The 10,496-nt window shown below is 43.2% G+C and overlaps 1 protein-coding gene across 1 annotated transcript; it reads right to left on the minus strand.

Moving 5' to 3' along the window:
- Nucleotides 1–2,513: 2,513 nt before the first annotated feature.
- On the minus strand, nt 2,514–3,231 carry LOC101770358. The gene has a single exon (XM_004956816.2). The coding sequence runs from the start codon at nt 3,159–3,161 to the stop codon at nt 2,925–2,927; it is 237 nt and encodes a 78-aa protein (XP_004956873.1). The 5' UTR covers nt 3,162–3,231; the 3' UTR covers nt 2,514–2,924.
- Between the last annotated feature and the right edge of the window lie 7,265 nt (nt 3,232–10,496).

Genomic DNA, 10,496 nt, shown 5'->3' on the forward strand with positions numbered 1-10,496 from the left:
TCCGGGGGGCGCCCGGCGGCCGTGCGGGGGCAGGGGGCCTTCGGCCGGCCGGCGGGAGGGAGAGAGGAGGGAGAGAGGAGGGAGTGAGGGGAGTGAGAGGGGGGCCGGCCGGGAGTGAGAGATGTGAGAGAGGGGGGCCGACGGAGGCACTTATGAGGGGGCCGGGCACTTGGTTTGCCGAGTGTCCTACGTGGACATTCGGTAAAGAGTTTCTTTGCCGAGTGTCCAACGTAGAACACTCGGCAAACGTTTTTTGAAAAAAAATTTAAAAAATATCCAACAGTTTTAAAAAAATACCAAATTTTCACACGAATCAATATAGGTTTTCTACTGACTATACAAAAAGTTTTGTAGTCAAACCGAACTCGAGCGTCACTTCGACTCTAAATTTTATCGAATCCTTCTTAAAGTTACTATTCTTCTTCTGAGATGCTTCGATTTGTAATCATCGTACATGATGAAATGTGCAAAACCTTCTCAATTTTTTTCCACAGCCTCCACGTATTATATCATCACATCATGACAAATCTTAAGATTTTCAGACTTTGATTGTTTTTTTTACAATTTAAAAATACTACTGCGACACGTTCATGGTCGTGTTTCCTGAACAAGATGTTCGAAATTTATTTTCATTTCATGGCTCAGGTCTCAAATTGGTCCAAATAACATGAATATCATTTTTCTACTCATTTTATTCCATAATTTGAATCACTTGCAGTTCAAATTTGACTTATACCAAAAATTCCCTTGAAATGCAATTAATTAATTAAATATAGCAAATAAATTCAAAAATATACCAAATTTTAACATGGAGTACCACATGTTGTATGTGGGGAGTAGAAAAAATTTCATGGTGAAAAGAGAAAAAAAAATTATTTTTTTGCTGAGTGTCAAAAAAAACACTAGGCAAACCCTCCTCTTTGCCGAGTGTTTTTTTTGACACTCGGCAAACCCCCCTCTTTGCCGAGTGTTTTTTTTGACACTCGGCAAAGAGGGGGCTTTGCCGAGTGTTTTTTATTTGACACTCGGCAAAGCCACTATTTGCCGAGTGTTTTTTTTTTTTGCCGAGTGTTTTTAGCTTGGCACTCGGCGAAGAGCTTGTTTGCCGAGTGTCCGAAAAAAAACACTCGGCAAAAAGAAAACACTCGGCAAATTTAAAGTTTCCCGTAGTGACTAGCCATAGCCTTTAATTCATAAATGTCGTGGAGACTTCTAATTGACAAGGGATATGATGAAATGAAACTCTAGCTCTTAATGGGTACATGGAAGAGTTTCATCGCGTTGATAATCGTGTAAACAGAGTTTCATCATCATGAAACTCATTTATTCTCTCTCTCTCTTTACAACTCTTATGTCATGTCACCATATGGCACATCATTTATTGAGGATGAAACCCCCACTGAAAACCGACAAGTTAGGACTCCTTTGGCAGGGCTCCTCGCGAGGGGCTCCTCGTGCGGAGCCGGAACCGGAGCCGGAGCCGCGGAGCCACTTTTTTAGGCTCCGCCATGCATGCCTAAAACGGCTCCAGCTCCTCCCAAATATGCCAAAAAACATGCCGAAGCACGGAGGAGCTGGAGCCGGAGCCCTATTAAAGGAGCCCTTATTGATATTAGCTGTCATTAAAAGGAGAAGAAAAACTTTCCGTCGCTTGGTATCTTAGTTTGCTTTCTTTATTTCTAATCGCTTGGTATCTTAGTTTGCTTTCTTTATTTCTAATGCTGTCTTCCGTGTGTCATCATTTTATATTGACTTATGTTACTGCACATTGTGCTGTCAGGCTATTGGAGTCATGTAATTGTTCTTTCTCAAGTCAAAATGATTTAGCATTTGCAATTCTATTATTGCATTTTGCTCTCAGGACCTAATTTTTGAAGTGTTCACATGGAAAAGTTAGAATTTACTGTTGAGTAGCAAGTGGACAGCTGTTGCTGATGATGTTCACTACAGGGATGACTTCTTCGCTGCAAGTGGAAAAGCTTGATCTCGGGGAACTAGCTCTGGAGCTTCAGAAGAGGACTGTGCTAAGGTAAGATATATCCTGCATGTTACTTCTGTCATCAACACATCACTATATCATGTCTTGTTGTCACGCTTGCATATATCTTCCATTGTTAAAACTAGAAGGGTTTGAATCCGATAGTTGTAGGAATTCCTTGACCGAAATATGATCAATGTCATGATTCATCGTCATTGAGTTAGTAGCAACAGCAATATGACAAATTTTACTTTATTATTTTTCTTCTAATGTAAACCGCAGAAGAGTGATGTTATCCAAGGCGATCAATACTGTATGCAGAAATTTAACTGCCTCCATTTCCGGAGCCCTCAGATCAGCTTGTTCTTCACAGTCAGTCTCTTGCGCATTCAGAGGCTTTTGCAGGTATGCTCTTAATTATCAAATCGTCCTTTTTTTTTGTTCGACAATTCGAGGGTAGTAACCATTCATTCATCGCACACAAAAACAACTCCAGGAATTTTCATAACTTGGTAAATGTAGACTGAAATCAGTATATCCAAAAAGTTCATCACTTGAGCAATAGTAATCACACTCTTGAGATTTTTGCAAAAGGAAAACTGATCAGAAACAATTCCATAAACTGCTTACAGCGAATCCTTGTTCTTCTAGCCAACTCCTGTGACCGCAACAATGGATGGCTTCACCTGCCAAACTAATTCCCATATGTACCACACATATAGGATGCCAAACTAACTCCCATACATACCACACGTATAGGAGCCACAAATACACTATTGCTGAGGGGCACAAGAGATGAGCAGGCAAGAAATGTTCTCCCCTCCTCCCCTTGAATGTACAATTATAACAGCTTTTCAGCTCAAAAAGCCCGCTAACCATGCGTCATCGACGTCGCAGTGGATCAGGACGAAGGTGCCAGTGCGACACCGAGGTGATCTTCCCAAATTCACACCCCGTAGATGGCTGAGAGCCTCCGCAAGACGGTCACCTTGAACTCGAGGATGCAGATGTAGTTAGCCGTCCGCCGGAGCAGCATGTCCACATCGGCGTCCTGGGCGTCCGGGACGATCTTCTTCAGCTCCCTGAGCCTCCTCAGCACCGTGTGCTGGAATGGCCTCCTGCTCACCGTCAACACCCCGCCTTTCTTCTTCCTCCCCACTGTGAACATGGCTTTCCTTCTCATATCGCCCCAGAGAAGTCGCTCGGTTACAAACTTGTTATATGGTGTGCAGATCAGGATGTGTGGTGTATGACACGGCAAGGGGACATTTATAGGTGAGAGAGGCGAGGGATATTTCACTTGGCCATGTGGGATGGCCTTGGTTCTAACCAGTAGACTGAGCTGTCAGCCTGCAAGCATAGCTCTCACAAGGCATGGCTTATTGCTGTGCTTGTCTGACATGCATGGATAGATCAGGGGAACTATCTGGTATGTGTGTCCATGCTCTGAGCAATTTATTCCTAAATGTATAGGCGATTCTTACATAAATGCAACTTATAATATATCCTGTATCAAATGGAGCTGCGGCTCTCATTGATTTTTTAGACGGCGAAATTGCACAAACGTGTGGTGATTTGCTCTCAGGAGCAACGGGGTGAGCCCCTCTGTTCTTGCTCACCTGCAAGTAGGCGAGGTTAAGACAAATCTCCTTGTCCTAATCATAATCATGGACCGGTTAGCATTATTTGCAATGATTGGAGGAATTCCCATGTGATCTTTGCCAACTTGCGGCATGTAAAGTGCAAGAAGCTGCAACTGGTGGTGGATAGCAGCAATCCTTCATTGTGGCCAGCTGGGCCTTGACAAATCGAGAATGAGAGTATCTTGTTAGCGCGAGGAAGAACTCACTTATCGTATACTGCATATTTTGTGTCGTCCCTTGGGCTGTCGACATATGCAAATAAATTTTAAATTTATTCATCAATTTATTAAAACACACAAGCCATTTTCACGGTTGTCAGGGCTCTCTTTTTCTTAGAACAATGCCTGGGCACACATATTTCATTAAAAGGATGTAATGCTTATGAGTTTGGGGGGGCATCTAACAAGGAAACTGAAAGATCGATCGATTGAACTGGCCATTGCATTGGGACACTACATGTGACCCATGCATCTCGGCACTGCTCTGTTGCTAGAGACTAGAGAGGAACATGGGCTTGCTGCACTGCTTGCAAAGCGCAGAGACAGACGCAAATTCCTCTGCATTTCAGAAACGCTGCGAGAACTATGTGGCTCGTGTAGCCACCACATATAATAAGCAGTGCCAGTTGTGACGTACGGATCGATCTTTGGGAATTCTTTTTTCCCCCATCGGATTCGGAGATAACTTTTTCAATCCAGATGATTTTATATGTGCATGTCGACGTGCCGTTTAATTTGCTTTCCAGATGAAGTTTCTCGATCGTCGCCACAGGGCCCAGCCGGCGGCGCGGCTCTTGAGAGCTTCAGAGGATCGGAGTGGTGACGTGGATCGGCCTCCATCGCGCAGCATGCAGCAACGCATGTGCCGGCCGACGATCGATCTCGTGCTGCTTGATTCATCGAAACGGTGGATCTATCCGTTGCAGATGGAGTTTAACCTTCAGTTTGTAATTGTATGCTGACCGCTGAATGCGTGGTTTTCACTCACACCTGTTGTGTTAACGGGGCGGCAGCAGCAGCGGTTCAAGGGGACTGTTCGGTGGGCTGGAGGGAGCTAGGCCGCCGGCGTGGGCCACCGCCAGCGCCAGCTGCATGCCTGCACGCAGAGGGTCACCGGCCGGCCGGTCACTACTCACTGGCGGAGGAACAGGGCGTCCAGCCGGGCGCTGCCGCTGCATGTGCGCGTCGCCTTCGCCCCGTGGGCAGCATTTAACCCCATGCACGTGCGCTCCAAAGCACCATACCGACCAGTCAATCGATCGGGTCACTCACTCATGCCTGCACTGCACTGGTGCAGCTGGTACGACTGATACAGTAGTGACCGCTACTCACCGCCTGCTAACCACACCCATAGCACGCTTAAAAAAACTATAACAACCTTATAATTTAGGATGGAGGTAGTAGCCGTAGATGACATGGCCTGACGATCGACCGCGACCGACACGACGGTTGCTCGCTCGTGTGCAGTCGATCGACGATTATTTGTTGTAGATGTGTACAAAGGTCGATCCAACAGTACGTATATGGGGCATTCCTCGTGCGTGCATTATCTACGGTGGTTTCTGCATGCGCCGTGTGTGTACGGTGGCGGTCCGCATCCAGCTAGGTGGCTAGCCGTACGCATGTACTGATGTACGGAACGGCGATGTATACGCGGTGGTCCTGGCGTCCTGCTAACTGCTAAGGTACCCATTTCTAGCTATAACGACAGCATAAACAAATCCATGTGCTGGAATACTATCTTACAAGGAGTCAGAATTTCACAACGAGCAGCCTCATGGGTAACAACGAAACATACGCTACCGGAGGATCGACTTCTAGCATCGCTCGGTAACCCCTCTAGTATCAGACGTCCGACCGATATCGCTTGGTCGGTGCTAAATGCTACGCTATTTAGTACCGGTTGTTAACATCAATCGGTACTAAACTGCGAGCCACGATCGCGCTGTTGCGGACAGCAGTTTAGTACCAATTGGTACTAAAGTTTATTCCTTTTCTTTTTTTACCCTTTTGTTTTAACTTGTATTCGTATGTGACGAAGCTTTTACTAATAAAATATATCAATCCATTCAAATCTAAGTATCATAAGTATCAACGTATTCAAATCATTAACACTCAATAGTTCATACATCAATACTAAAGGTTTTAGAGAGAATAAGTTCAAATCCGTATGGTAAGAGTACATCCATGCATGCTACATATTTAATTATTCGCTTCGCTTATGTAGATATGCCATATAGCTTAAGTCTCCAATCGTAAAGTCTAGAACTTCATCAATATAAGCTAGATCATGAATTAGTGCACTCTCTAGCACTTCACAAGGACGGTCACATGCACTACCATAAATCTCGAATAATGGAGATGACGTCAACTGAAATGGCCTGTAAAAAGTGAGATGAGCCTGGAGCTTAAAATCTCTAGTGCATATCGGGTTTCCATCAGTGTAACTATAATTCAACACATCCAAGACTTGACCCAGAATCGCATGAAAGCTCATTGCCGCCAAGGTTTGACCAAAGACATCCTAAAAGAAGAGAATAACATGATGAAATTTAAAGATGTAACATAATTGAAGATAAAAGTGATTAGATATGTTCCATACCATGTAATGTTGATTCAGCTGACAAAGCCTCTCAGTAGTCCTAGTCACATTGCTTTCTCCCTCCTCGAGCGCCTTTATTCGAAAATATGAGAAGTCTGGCACAAAGTACCCATGGTCCTTAAGCTGTTGTAGGCAGGCCTCCATGGCAGTCCTTTCAAAAGTTACCCTACTTGGTGCTAATTGACTCCATGCGGCAATTGAAATCATCAGGATGGGCTATCCTTGCACTCTCATCCAGTTGGCCTGTGTTTCTCGAACAGGTACTTGAAAAGAGATTTTTACTCTTTTAAAATACCGTGGATCAGCTATCTCGAATTGCACTAAAGGACAAGTACCACCTAGAGCTTTGACAACATCTTTTAGCCATCTAATATTGTTGATAAGCTACATTGTATGTAAGTAAACTTAGGAATTATTCATGTGTAGGAAAAAAACCAATTACAAGAAGGAAAGAATATTACTATATTGGGAATTGTTCCTCTACTTTGATCGCCTTTTGGCAAGTCAATGACGCGATTAGGGAAGTGAATTCCTGGAGGACAAGCTAACGGTGGCTCCTTGAAAATGTAGTGTCCACGGCGGCCACCTCCACAGTCGCCACCACCATGGCGAGAAGAACTGCCACTTGCCATAGTTAGCCCAAACCATCCAAATAAAATTATGATAAGATAATTTGCCACCATTTTTCTTAACTAGTCAACTTTGCCACCAATAATACATTGTCATATACACACATCATATACATTGAAATAAATCTAGAACATCATTTCATAGCCATCAACAATTCTATCACAATGCTACCCATGAATATCTACATGTCCTCTAAGAGATATAGCCTTATGCCATAATTGTATCACAAAAAATAATTACTTAGCATCCAATCAAGCAAAATCAAAGAAATTTTAATCCAATACGGGTAGCAAAATCATTTTAATGCATCAAAATCAAAATTATCATAAAAAAGAAAACCTAACAAGGGAGGCGCGGCAGCGCTCGGGGGAGGCGGGGGAGGGAGAGGCGCGGCGGCAACTCGGGGGGAGGTGGGGAAGGGAGAGGCGCGGCGACGGGGACGGTGGCCAGGGACAAGATGGCGGTGGTCGGGGATGGGGCAATGGCGACGGCGACTGGCGACGGAGCCGGGGATGGGGCAACGATGATAGCGACGGAGCAAGGGATGGGGCAACAGGGGACGGCGACAGGGACGGTGGTCGGGGATGGGGTGGTAGTGGTCGGGGATGAGGCGACGGTGACGGAGATGGAGACGGGGATGGGGACGGGACGGGATGGGGCGGCGGTGATAGATACGGGGATAGGGACGGTACCGGCGCGGCGGTGGTGGGCGACGGTGATGGCGACAGCGATGGGGACAGGGTGGGCGGCGGTGGGTGACGGCGACGGGACGAGGATGGTGCGGGACAGAGGGAAGAATTGCTAATTTTTTGAAACTGCTAAGTGTTTGGAGAAGACGAAGTATTTGTAGGTGGGATATTTTAGTACCGGTGCTAGCCTTTGCCCGGTACTAAATTCATCCATTTAGTACCGGGCAGGGCTCTCAACCGGTACTAAAGTTGCTAAATGGTGGGATCTGAAATTAGGAGCATTTAGTACTAATTCCAGCCTTTGCTCGGTACTAAATTCCTCCATTTAGTACCAGGCATGCTTCCAACCAGTACTAAAGTTGCTAAATTGGCGGGAGTTGAAACTGTTCGCCTCTAGCAGTTTTCTTTCCCACGCACACTATCTTAATTCTAATAAATATTTCAATCATTACGACAAGGTTGTCACATGTATATATGTATATATATGAAATAGTAGAGATAAAAATTCATCACAAATATTAACTAGAGTCCTCATGACATATGTATAGTATTGACTAGAGTAAATTATACTCCCTCCGTTCCAAATTACTATTCATTTTGGCTTTTGTAGATACATAGCTTTTGCTACGTATCTGGACATAATATACATCTAGGTACATAGCAAAAATTACGTATTTAGAAAACCCAAAATGAATAGTAATTTGGGACGAAGGAAGTATATATGAAATAGTAGAGATTACATAAATGAGATACTTAGAACATAAAATCATCCACATCACGATAGTTAATTTGGGAGATAAAAAGATACACCAATCCTAAAATAATGGTGCAACATGAGATCTACGAGTCCACCTACTCTGGCTGAATATCATAAAGGAATCTTGAAATAATTGTCCAAACGTCTTTTGGAGCAAGTACCACATTTTCATAATAGAAGTATGGTGGCCTAATAGCTTGTCTAGGCAAAAGACCTGTTCACCGAGCATGGCCCATTTTGGCAATCCAAAACCAACCTTAAGCCGATGGGTCAAGGTCAGTGAACAAATCTCTGCCTGAACTGGCTATTGGCCACCATATTTCTATTATGAAAATCTAGCTCCAAAAGGTGTTTGGAAAACTGTTACAAGATTCTTTTATGATGTTCAACCAGAGTTTGTGGACTCGAAGTTCTTCTGTTCTCTGGTATTGGCGGAGCGAAGGTGTTACATCCATTGCCGATCTATCTACATCGTATTACGTGAAAATTGGATATAGAGCTTCGTATTAGATAAAGAACTCGATCAATATTAGGTAGGGGAAAGATAGAGTAAATATGTTTATAATATTTAGTCCTCATTCTAAAAAACTCTCCATTCTCCTCGTTCTAAAAAATCAACAAGTACTCCATTTGTAACATAAAACTCATTCAAAAAACTCTCCATTCTCTTCGCTCTAAAAAACTCTCCATTCTCCTCGTTCTAAAAGATCAACAAGCTAGTACTCCATTTGTAAAAAAAACTTGTTCTAAAAAACTCTCCATTCACCTCACTCTAAAAAACTCTCAATTCTCCTTATTCTAAAAGATCAACAAGTACCCCATTTATAACATAAAAGTCATTCTAAAAAATTTCCCATTCTCCTCACTCTAAAAAACTCTCCATTCTCCTCGTTCTAAAAGATCAACAAGCTAGTACTCCATTTGTAACATAAAACTCATTCTAAAAACTTCTCATTCACCTCACTCTAAAAAACTCTCCATTCTCCTCGTTCTAAAAGATCAACAAGTACTCCATTCGTAATACAAAACTCATTCTAAAAACCTCTCTATTCTCCTCACTCTAATAAAGCAACAAGTACTCCATTTGTAACATAAAACTAGCTCATTTACAAAAAAACCTAGAATACTATGACCAGAGAAGGGAGAATGAAGTTGCTAACCGGTCTAGTGAAGAGCTGGTCGAGTGAAGAAAAACGAAGTCCGAGCAAATGGTTGAGCTTGCTCGAGGAGGAAGCTAAGGAAGCAGCTCATTTGTGTATAGAGCAAATGGTTGAAGCTACCAGCTAGTAAATGGCATTCTCACCATTCAATACCGGCTGAAGCTACTAGTCGATACTAAATGACTTCCTGGGGAATCTAGCTGTCGGCCACGCGGTCCACGTACCACCATTTAGTATCAGCTAAGGCTCCAAACCGGTACTACACGAGCTTCGATGGTACTGTGCATGACGACTGGTACTAACGCCGCACATTAGTATCGAATGAAAAGGCGTCCGGTACTAACATGTTGGACGAATGTTCAGTTTTCCAGTAGTGATAGATGAGGAGCACAAGACTATCTAAACACCCTCTAAACTAAAAAAAAGGAAATTAACAGGCTCTGCTACAAACAAACAGTTAGACGGCGTGTATTCCTTACTTGTGGAGATGAAACTAAAAATTTCTACTCCCTCTATTCATAAATGTGTTTACCACTGTTGATTTTTTATCACCACATTTAACATCATGTCTTATTTAAAACTTTAGTGCAAATATGTACAAATATCAGTTATTATATGATAACACAAGCCACAAAAAAATAAGTGTTATTTATTTAAATTTTTGATATAAGATGAATCATCAATCATCGTGTCCAAAAATCAACGGCGACAAACATTTAACAACGGGTAATATGTCTTTATTGGGTGTGCTTGATGTAGCGTTTGGCTTATCCGCAAGCCCAAGCCATTTTTGTGTGTTCTTGTGCGTGTACGTGTGTGCTTCATAATGTCCACTTATAAATTGTTGGTACTCTCTGCCACTTCCTTCGTAAAGAAACAGACTAAGATCAAATTGCACTAAACACCATTTGTTTAAGTACAGCCAGGAACATTCGCTCGATGATCATTACATGTCCGAGCGCAATTGGACCATGCACGCTAACTGTACTACATGCATGGGTACATGTAAGGAATTGGTGCTCGTAGCCTAAAAGGGGG

This window comes from Setaria italica, chromosome II, assembly GCF_000263155.2.
Source record: "Setaria italica strain Yugu1 chromosome II, Setaria_italica_v2.0, whole genome shotgun sequence".
Classification (NCBI taxonomy): domain Eukaryota; kingdom Viridiplantae; phylum Streptophyta; class Magnoliopsida; order Poales; family Poaceae; genus Setaria; species Setaria italica.